Source organism: Trypanosoma cruzi, genomic scaffold (genome assembly GCF_000209065.1).
Source record: "Trypanosoma cruzi strain CL Brener 1047053517003 genomic scaffold, whole genome shotgun sequence".
Lineage (NCBI taxonomy): Eukaryota > Euglenozoa > Kinetoplastea > Trypanosomatida > Trypanosomatidae > Trypanosoma > Trypanosoma cruzi.
In genome coordinates this window covers 92,066-101,558 of record NW_001849470.1, presented here as the reverse complement: position 1 = coordinate 101,558, position 9,493 = coordinate 92,066, and the positions used below count along the sequence as shown (strand labels likewise).

The following is a 9,493-nucleotide window of genomic DNA, read 5'->3' as shown; positions in this document are numbered from 1 at the left end:
ATGGGGCGGACTATGAATCACTTTCTTACGCCTCCTCGCCCCTCTTTGGCCCGTGTATTTCAGGTGCCAAGATGGAACTTGGAAATAGCGCTGCTGAACTTCTGGCAAATCTGAAGAAAAGTGTCAGCGTCTGCGAGGCCGATAAGGCTGTGCTTGTCAGCCTATTTGTTTACAAGGCGCGAAAATCGGATGATGTAATTCTTTCCTCTTTTCTTACTGTCCTGGCGGGGAACAACGCGAAGTTTTACAGCAAGGCGCTGGAGGTACGTCCGAAGGAGCGCGGGTTACTCCACTATGCGCTCGGCGGTCCATGTATCACGGTTGTTTCCCTTGGCCTGGTGGCTAACACGGCTGCCACAGACGCGGCCACGGATTTTGGCGGGCTGGCGAAGAGTGTACATGGGACCTCAAACCCCACTGTGCGTGATGGCGGACTGCGGCGCTTTGTGATGTTTTCAACGAGGGCCCAGACGCAGATGCAAATGCGTCTGAAGAATGCGACGGGGGCTGATAAGGAGCGGCTTGCCAACAGTAACGCAAACCTTGAATTGGTGCTTAAGGACGCGGAGGAGATGCTGCGTGATCCAAAAGGTCGGTTACCCAAAGTCTACAAGCAAACACACTGAAGAAGCGGCAAATGAAAAGTTTTAGGCGCCATAAGGGATGTATTGATTGTCCAATCTGCCTCGAGATCTCTTATTATTATTATTATTGATATTAATATTAATATTATTATTTTTTTCATTTGTGCGAATGTATAAAATATTTATGATGAACAAAAACAAAAACAAAAACAAAAACAGCCGAAGTATATATATATATATATATACATGTTTATATTGTGGTTCAGTATTGTTGGGGTGCGTTTGCTCAGTGGCTATTTCTTTATTTGCTTAGGTGAGTTGGTTAAATTGACTTTTTTTTTATTATTATGCTGGGTGCCATTGAGAAATCCGCGCAAAATGCGCATAATGTGTATTTTTTTTTACCCGGCGCGTAACAACGCATATAGTGGAGGACGTCAGAAGCCAGATTTTTTGCGTACAGCGCAAAAAATGAAGAATTAGTGTTAGATTTTTTTAAATGTAATGCATGATTTTTGTTTATTTATTTATATGCAATTTATATGTATTTTTCTCGCAGAAATGAGTGGTAATAACAAAAAAAAAAAAAAAAAAAAGAGACACCAATTACCGAAGAGGAAAGGCCATTGCCGATGCTTATATGTGTCACGGTGCACGAACCTTTGCAACGTGACTGAAAGGAGAAAAGAATGGGCAGTGTTTCTTTACGTTTTCCTTTTTTAATATTTATTATTTTTAGTGAGGGGAGAAAAAAGTGAGAAAAGAAAAAAATGAAGGGTACGTGTTTATATTTATAAATTTGTTGTTCCATACATATATATATATATATATATATATATTGTTTTTTTTTTTTTTGTGCAAAACTCCATTCTTGTGGCATACGGGTATGAAAGGCAGGGGATCCTCACGCAAATAGAGCCTCCTGTGGGAGAGGTCTCCAGCCGTACAGACGTCATATCGCTGGTGCCACTGGGTGAACTCGATCAGAGTGGATATATATATATATTTATGTGTGTATATCCCATTTCCCCGTTTTATGTGGGTTGGTGACGACTTCTCGCCATTGCAGATGTTGTCCCAAAAGTGTTGAGGAATAGTGCGACATTCTTTTTTTTGTCAATTATTATTTTTTTTTTTTTTCTCTTTTCCTATGTTTATATTTGTTGGGAAGCATTTTTTATTTATTTTTTATTTATTTATTTATTTTTATTTTTTTATTTTTATGTGTATGCAGGCAATTGTCCTGACGCCTTTGGCGGTGTTCTCGGCTTGACTTCTTCTACCTCTTCTAGCATGTGTATAGGGATTGGTCATCGTATTATTATTATTTTTATTATTATTACTATTAATATCATTGTTATTTTCTTTTTATTTTTATTTTATTTTATTTTATTTTATTTATTTATTTTTACCCAGAAATTATTTTGACATTATTATTATTATTATTTTTTTTCTTTCTTCTGGGGTATGTGTACATCCTTTTTATTTCAATAACTACTGGCTCTCACACGCCTTTTTCTTCGCGTACACACACAGGCACACACACACTTGCTTGCTTTCGGTGTTATATGCGTTTTTTCTTTTTTTTTTTTTTCTTTTTTTGTGGTGGCTCAAAAAAAAAAAAAAAAAAAAAAAAAGGAAGAGGAAGAGGACGGGCGCGCAGGGCGGAACGTGTGGCCAAAGACTGACTCCATCACTGTGGGGAGAGGGGCATAAGGGCAACGCTACGGCTCCGTTTTGTAGAGGAGCGGCAATTCATCCACGGATTTCTGCATGGGGAAAAGAAGGCTCCCTATTTTCGGATCCTAACCGCATGCGAAGAGAGGAAAAAAGCTCCGGCACCTCGACAAACGGCTTCTTCCCGCCCATTCTGGCACGCAATGGTAACTACTATGCTTGGGGCGGTGAGACAGGTCGCATGGGCCGTTTAGAGAATGGAGATCTTTATGAGAATGGGTATGAGAGCATCTATGAGAACAACGTGGGAAATTATTTTGCCTTTGGACCTATGGACAACATACAAGAGATGGATTTGGAATATGGACCGCAGTTGGAAATGGTTGATGGTTCCCCAACGGGCCTTGTGTACGGTTTGAGGGGTTCGTACGGCCCCTTTTATGGTATGGGGGGCTCTTATGGCTCCACGCATCGGCCACACACGGAGCTTGGCGTGGTGGTCAATTTGCAAGTTCCTTACTCCTTCACTTTTCCGTCGAATCTTGGTTATGGGAGTTCAACCATCCGGTTAATGAGCGATAAAAATGATGAACCCGGTTCCCTTTCTGCTCCAGCAAGCCCCCCGAATACCCCGACGCAAATAAGTCCAGAATCACAGTCGATTTGGGAGAATCTCTCCCCTGAGTCTGTTAAGATCTTTTTTCCAGGAAGATGTGCTGAGAGTGAGCCTGTTTTTAGCACAGGGGGCGGTGAGACGAAGATGGAGGTGACGTTGTCTGACTTGGATGAATTGGAATCGATTGTATGGGCCTCCCAATCTCCGGCAGAAGAGAAAGACACCCGCATAAAGACGCTTGTGCTTGTCGAGAAGGACGAGGACCTGACGACTGCAAGCGCCGCATTGAAGGTTGATGGCGATACCATCACGTTGAAGCAGATGAAGTACACTCCAGACGAGGTCATAATTACGGACGGAGAAAGTAAGAGAGAGATTCAGTCAAATCTCGTCTCCAATATGGTCGACGGTTTTTTGCTTGGTCACAATGCAGCACTTCTGGTCTCATGGGACGCAAGGGCGCCAGCGGCACCGGACAGACTGGTGCTGTCGACGCTGAAGCTTATTGTAGCGCGGCTCGAGGCGCGCGAGAAGAGTGCGGATAGGCAGGTTTTCATGTCGTTGACCCTGGATTCTTTGCACGGGAATAACGTACGAGATCTACTCTCTTCGAACACCCCGACAACTGCCGGGCCGGCAATTTTGTTTGGACGCTCCCCCATTTTGGGTTCGATAGTTCTCGACACCACCGCCGTGGATATCAAGACGGCCGAAGACTGCGAAAGGCACATGAAAACCGCCAACGACAAGAGGACCGACGTGGATCGGCTTATTCTCGGGACATTGCTGTTGAGGCAATGGGACAGGAAGGAGAGGGATGTACTTCTTTCTTCGCTAACGATTGCCATTTCAGAAGACGGGACAATACCTTTTGTGGACGTGGTGCGGAGGTGTGCGGCCAAAACTGCCGAGCCTCTTTGTTGCGCCATTAACGGACCCTGCATTTCAGTCCACGCTCTCTGCATATATGAAACGAACATCATTTGTGAGGAAATGCTGCGGCACGCAGAGGAGATTGGAAAGATGACGAATAAATCCCCACACAGCGGCAGCGTACTTCATTTTATTGAGGCAGTTGAGGCGCATCAGGTTGAATTGAATAAAAAGGCACAAGAATCCAACACAAATAGCCATGGATTTGCTTGCTTCCTTGAAAAAAGTCATTAAGGACTTGAAACAGCTGCTGGAGGAGCCGGAAAATGCCAATACGCTGGTGTTCAGAGTCATGTCAGAATAGTCTTTAACGAGTTACTATTTGGCGAACCGCGGGCGGCCGGAAGCGCAGAAACACGACGCGTGACTGCGGGCAAATTTGGGAGTTGACAAAATTATAAGTTGTTTTTTTCAAAGCAACTGTTTCGCAGCAATAAGTGATACTGTTGCTTTACTCCTTACCTTTGCATGCGGCTAGTTAGGTACGTCTGTTGGAATTCAACACGACCAATGTATCAATTTGCTCGGTGTTTCAGCGAGCTGAGCCGCATCGGGAGGGAGATGAACAAAAGGAACGCGAGTGTTGTGGCGACCGTGCATCAGCGCAGCAGGGAAGCCGATGGGGATGTTGTCTTGGCAACCATGAATTTGATGTCCGCTGGGTTTGGCCTGCTGCCTTACCGCGGGGTTGTGGATGGTGAGAAGACGGAGATATTGACGCCCTCAGCGGATCTTGGACACAGCGGAGAGGTTTTGCTTCAGCGCAGGATGAGGGTGTCTCAAGCAGCTTCCACGGGTGTCACATGTACCACCAGGGAGCTCAGCCAGAAAGGAGAGAACACACACACAAAAAAAAAAGGGCAATGAAGGGGCGCACCAACTTTCCGAGGGACTTTGGGAACGAATTGCCCTCTGCTCATCTTGACGCACGACATTGAGCTCAAACGCCCCATGGCGGGAAGATCCATACCAGATATGAAAACAAACACGAAAAGGCGGTTCGAGTGTCTTGTTGTGACGGCCGGGGAGGATGGGACAGCAGTGAATGCGGTCAAGCCATATGGCAATGGCCTCTGCATTGTTGTGAACGGTTTTGCCACATTGGTAAACTCTTGCCTCATGCGTTCGGTTGCAGCTGCTGGACAGTGTGGTCGACAAGTTCAGCAGCGAGATGCTTCTGGCGGTGTGGGGAGCCAAACACTTCTTTGTACCGCTCACTCCAGACGGCCAGCTGTTCATTCTTCCTTTTGATTTGAGGGGCGGGAAGGGGGCGTGTGAACTTCCGGTACAGACAAGCCGGTTTCAAAAGTGCACTCCTGTGTCCTTGACGCCCATCGGTTCGTCAGCGAGCGGCGCCAGACTCAACTTATTGGTTGGCGTCGCGAAACTCAAAAAACAAAACATGAACCAACAACAACCAACACCGTAATCGTAAAGGACGACACATTTGCGTCGCTTCTGTTACCGAAACAAGTGAATGAAAAGGGGGATGCTATCTTCAGCTCTTTTTGCGTCACAATGGCGGAAACGGGCCCGGCGATGTAAATGAAGGGGGTGACGGAGGTGCCAGGGTAGGCGTGTTGTGTTTCCTTGCGAATGGTGGGGTGGGAATAGTGGAGCTGCTGCGAGGCCTGGTGGATAAAATATTGTCAGCATACCTCATGAGTGAGCCGGATTAACTTTAGCGTGGCCAGCGTGAGGTGAAGCACGGGTGTAATGAAGATGTGAAGGAATAATCCGGAAAGAGAAAATCAATGTAAACATAGTCTTAGGTATAAAAAAAAAAACTGGTCTCTTTTCAGAGCGTTTGTTGGATTTAAATGCACTGGAGGTTGTTGCTTGGTCGTCCATCTTCTACGGCGCGCTCACTTTTGCACTTTTTTCTTGCAGTTGATATCCAATTTTATATAATGAACTTTTCTTTTTTTTTTTTTTTTTGAAACTGCGTTATTTTTATTAAGATATATATACATATATATCTTTTATCATATTTTTCATTGTTTGTCGCGCTTATAGTTTTTTTTTTTTTTTTTTTTCTGCATGTGCGTTTGTCTCCGATAACTGGCCTCGTCCCATTGTGATTTATTTAAGGATCTGGTGGCTCCCTCTACAAGGGAAAAAGTGGGAGCTTCAAATATGTGTGTTTGTTTCTGATTTACCTCATCTCTTGGTTTTTCCATGTTTGCGGATATCCTTATGCATTCTTGCACATGCTTCTGCGAATGCGCTTGTCAACTGATTTTTCTCTGAGATTGGGAACTTCCTCAAATAGAATATTTCTTTTTGTTGTTGCTTTTGTTCTTTTCTTGCCTCAAATAATTTCAGTGACCCCGCACGCTTTACGGCAGCACGTGTCCCAGCAAGACGCGGCTGGTCGATGCCGTCAGCCCTGCGCCAACAACCACGACCCCGTGAGGGAATCATTGCTGGCTCCTGGCTTCCCCGACAATACGGAGCAATTGACCCTGGCACCACACTGAGGCATCCGGCGGTATTGCCAGGGGAGCGGTCTCCAGTTGGGCTCTTTGCTTTGTCCTGAAGGACCCCGGATCGTGTCTCACCCACTCCGCTCAGACGACCGGGGTGGTTTGGAGATGACTGACTGTGGTTCCCCTGTCCGAGAGGCCCGGCAATTGACCGTGACACAATTGTTGCCAACTTCCGCATGTATTTTCCACAGTCGCGGTCTCCGGGTCAGGCGCTTTGGCCCTGCAGGAATGCCGCTGGCATTGTGGGGTACTTCACTATGCGTTGGCAGCACGGCAGCGACCACATCACGGTGTCGTACAGGCCTAGATCCGGAGCACTGCACTGCAGAATGGTTGACTTTTGTTCCTTTGAAGAATCGCACCAGCGTCCTTTGTGGTGGGTCTCTGGCACAACGATGAGGTGGCCAACCATAAAATTTCGGGGGAACAATGAACATCCAGTCCAACGGCCGAACTAAAATCAGTGTATGTATCGTCTTGAAACTCGCTGAACTTGATCGCGTTGTTTGTGTCTCTCGACTCTTCTTATCTATTCGATGCGATGGGCCAAGGTGGGCACAAGGGTGGACGACATTTTCTTTATCGTGGCACTGTTTGTTTGCGTGTGCGTGTGTGTGTGTCTCTGTGGCTGCACCGTCTTGCCGTCGCGTAAGTGTTCTTATGGAAATATGCGCCTTTTTTTTTTTCTCTCTTGTTCTTGACACGCCACTGCCCGCATTTTAGCTTCCCCACCAATTTTCTTGTGGCAAGGCAAAAGCGAGAATTCTGTTTGAACCGGCCTTATTTTTTAACAACACTGCAACAGATCCACAGACGGTTGTAAAGGTCAGCTGCGTTTTTTCTTCTTTTTTTTTGTCTGTGAGTTATTGTGTGCTGGAGAAGTTTGAGGTAACATAAACCAACAGGTGACGCTTTGCAGAAAATAGGGAAGAAGGCATTATAGCAATACAAAGTTGGTAATCTATCAAAGCATGTATCAGGTTTCCACGCCAGGGATTTGCCAGGAAGGAACTGTTTCGTGCTTGTCGCCCGGACCGCAGTATGAATATGGATTTTCCCCCAGCGATATTTCGGTGCAACTGCCTGGAGAAATGTGTGTGGATGACGTGTGCCCGCCTGAACCAACGATTTACAGCAAAGGGTCACTTTCCAGTCCGATTACAGAAGAAGATAAATCTATGCACATGCAATCTTGCAACATGCGCCAGGACTCGAATCGATCGGCGCCACCGACAGGGGGAAGATTATCTTGCGTGAGCGGCGCGTATTCCATGGGATCAAGCCAGAATAGCCCATTGCGTGAAGCGCGTTCTCGTGATATTTCCCTTACTTCATTGCTTGCGGACCTCGAGGGGTGTGGGGTATTGAAGGAGCATTATGGTGAAGTGGCGGAACGCGATGATGGACCTGAGTCTAACGGGGCGAAGGCCAGCGGCCCGCACAGGAACGTTGAAAACAGCTACATAGCTGCTTCTCGGGGCGGGGCAGAACGGGGGGCGAACACATACGGCGGTTTGGCGAGCCATCTTGAGCCTGCGATTTGGTCCGGCGGCAGGTGGGGTAACATGGGGATCTACATGCAGGTACCAGACCCCAGTGTGATTCCAGGACCCGGTCCGGGACTGCCTTTTTCGGTTAATCGCCAGAACGTGTTTGTGATGGGCCAATTTGATCTTCCTGTCTATGCCGACGGCGACGTGTTTATGGGAAGCCGTGCGGAGGATAAGAAAGAGAGCAACAGTGAGAGAATGAAAGAGCAAGGTTGTCAACCGTAGTGACGCACCCCCTTTCTCCTTATTGTGAGGACTTCTCTGGTGGAGCCGATAATAAGCACGCAAGGGCTTTTTTTTTTTTTTGTGTGTGTGTGTGTGTGCGTTTTATGCGTGCTAAACGGACTCAGGAGGTTTACGTGAAAAGGGAAATCCACTACATGAAGGAGGATGCTCAAGTTTGGGACAGTTTACATAAATAAATAAGTACACAGACCCTTCCTTCAGCGTTTTGGGGTCATTCGAAAACAAAACAAAAAAAAAATTGTTGCTTTTTTTTTTTTTCTTCATTTTATTGGTTTTTTAAAATCCCCTTTCATATATATATATATATATATTCTCAGAATGACGCATGGCATGAGAAGTACAAAAGTAGAACGAGAGGAATTTAGGAGGGATTTGTCTTTTTTTTTTTTTCTTTTTTCTTTCTTTCTTGCTCTCCTAATTTTTCTTAATTTATTTTTGGGCTATTTTCCTTTCTGGCATGTATTTCTTTTTTCTATTATTATTATTATTTTTTTTAATTCTACAAATCTGACTTTCTTTTTATGTGTATGAATTTCTTAGGAAAGTCCTCCATTGTGTGCTACTTTTCATCCATTGTCCTCTGTTCTGGGAAAAGCGTGTGCAATTCCTTATATCTATAATAATAATAATAATAATAATTGTTTATTTATTTATTATTATTGTTATTTGTTTTGGATGGTTATTTCATGCACCTGTCTCCAGACTTATCTTTTTTCCATATTCCATCCATTTGAATTGCCCTCCCCCTCTTCCCCCCTGTAAATGCGCTCCTTTTGATTTGGAGCTTGAATTATGTGTTTGTTTGTTTGTGTGTGTGTGTGTGTGTGTGTGTGTGTTTCCCTCTCGTTGAGTGTTTGAGTGGGGGGGGGGGGGGGGGGAAGGGGCGCACTGATGTTCTCACTACTATACGCACGCGTATTATTTATTTTATTTATTTATTTTTCTTTGCTGAACCCCACTTTGAAGTCGAGGTAACTTTTTGTCTTTTTATTTTATTATTATTTATTATTTATTATTTTTGTATCCCGTGAACGAAGGTGGGGGATTTGTTTAAGGAAGAGCGATGCAACATTATGATCCACGTCAACTGGCGGGGTTGAAGGAACCAGTCTTTCGCCCTCAAAACTCCATCCTAAAAAAATCAGGAACCTGGGCCCAGAAAATGGACGGGACAGGTGCTGCGCAGGAATATGGGAGAATCGGCGTTTCCACAACGAACGGCAGTGAGGTGGGCAATATTAACGGCGCTCCAGCAATTCGTCAATTTGTCCCAGGCCAGTTGGCACCGTCGTCGCCATCGCCAGTTTATGGAAACCAAGGAAAGGGATTTCACGGCATTACAAACTACAGCACGGGCCAAAGAGAAGATCTTGCGCATGCGAACGAGGGAACAAGTGT

General features: G+C 45.4%; 4 protein-coding genes across 4 annotated transcripts, besides 24 other annotated features; all 4 read left to right on the top strand.

Annotated features, from left to right (window-relative positions):
- On the top strand, positions 1-626 carry Tc00.1047053503411.30 (hypothetical protein, conserved; the record flags this gene model as incomplete). The annotated part of the gene is made up of 1 exon (XM_800932.1): positions 1-626. A coding segment is annotated over one exon (626 nt), but the record flags the coding sequence as incomplete, so codon positions are not given.
- Positions 1-6,160: a sequence feature (heterozygous, non-Esmeraldo-like haplotype).
- Positions 697-737: a microsatellite.
- Positions 775-802: a microsatellite.
- Positions 810-840: a microsatellite.
- Positions 1,161-1,180: a microsatellite.
- Positions 1,300-1,322: a sequence feature (AT_rich).
- Positions 1,394-1,423: a microsatellite.
- Positions 1,689-1,749: a sequence feature (A-rich).
- Positions 1,761-1,804: a microsatellite.
- Positions 1,901-1,983: a microsatellite.
- Positions 2,014-2,037: a sequence feature (AT_rich).
- Positions 2,158-2,186: a microsatellite.
- Positions 2,197-2,221: a microsatellite.
- On the top strand, positions 2,398-4,044 carry Tc00.1047053503411.20 (hypothetical protein, conserved; the record flags this gene model as incomplete). Its single annotated transcript, XM_800931.1, has 1 exon — positions 2,398-4,044. One exon carries the CDS (start codon positions 2,398-2,400, stop codon positions 4,042-4,044), a length of 1,647 nt encoding a protein of 548 aa, XP_806024.1.
- Positions 5,827-5,846: a microsatellite.
- Positions 6,161-6,286: a sequence feature (areas merged during assembly that could not be assigned to a particular haplotype. This can correspond to areas where the two haplotypes were merged or to regions with more than two copies in the genome that were merged during assembly.).
- Positions 6,287-6,465: a sequence feature (haploid, non-Esmeraldo-like haplotype).
- Positions 6,466-9,493: a sequence feature (heterozygous, non-Esmeraldo-like haplotype).
- On the top strand, positions 7,271-8,074 carry Tc00.1047053503411.10 (uncharacterized protein; the record flags this gene model as incomplete). The annotated part of the gene is made up of 1 exon (XM_800930.1): positions 7,271-8,074. The coding sequence occupies one exon, from the start codon at positions 7,271-7,273 to the stop codon at positions 8,072-8,074; it is 804 nt and encodes a 267-aa protein (XP_806023.1).
- Positions 8,387-8,406: a microsatellite.
- Positions 8,473-8,503: a microsatellite.
- Positions 8,569-8,594: a sequence feature (AT_rich).
- Positions 8,712-8,734: a microsatellite.
- Positions 8,889-8,931: a microsatellite.
- Positions 9,012-9,038: a sequence feature (AT_rich).
- Positions 9,080-9,115: a sequence feature (AT_rich).
- Tc00.1047053503411.4 (hypothetical protein, conserved) lies at positions 9,159-9,493 on the top strand (the record flags this gene model as incomplete). Its single annotated transcript, XM_800933.1, has 1 exon — positions 9,159-9,493. A coding segment is annotated over one exon (335 nt), but the record flags the coding sequence as incomplete, so codon positions are not given.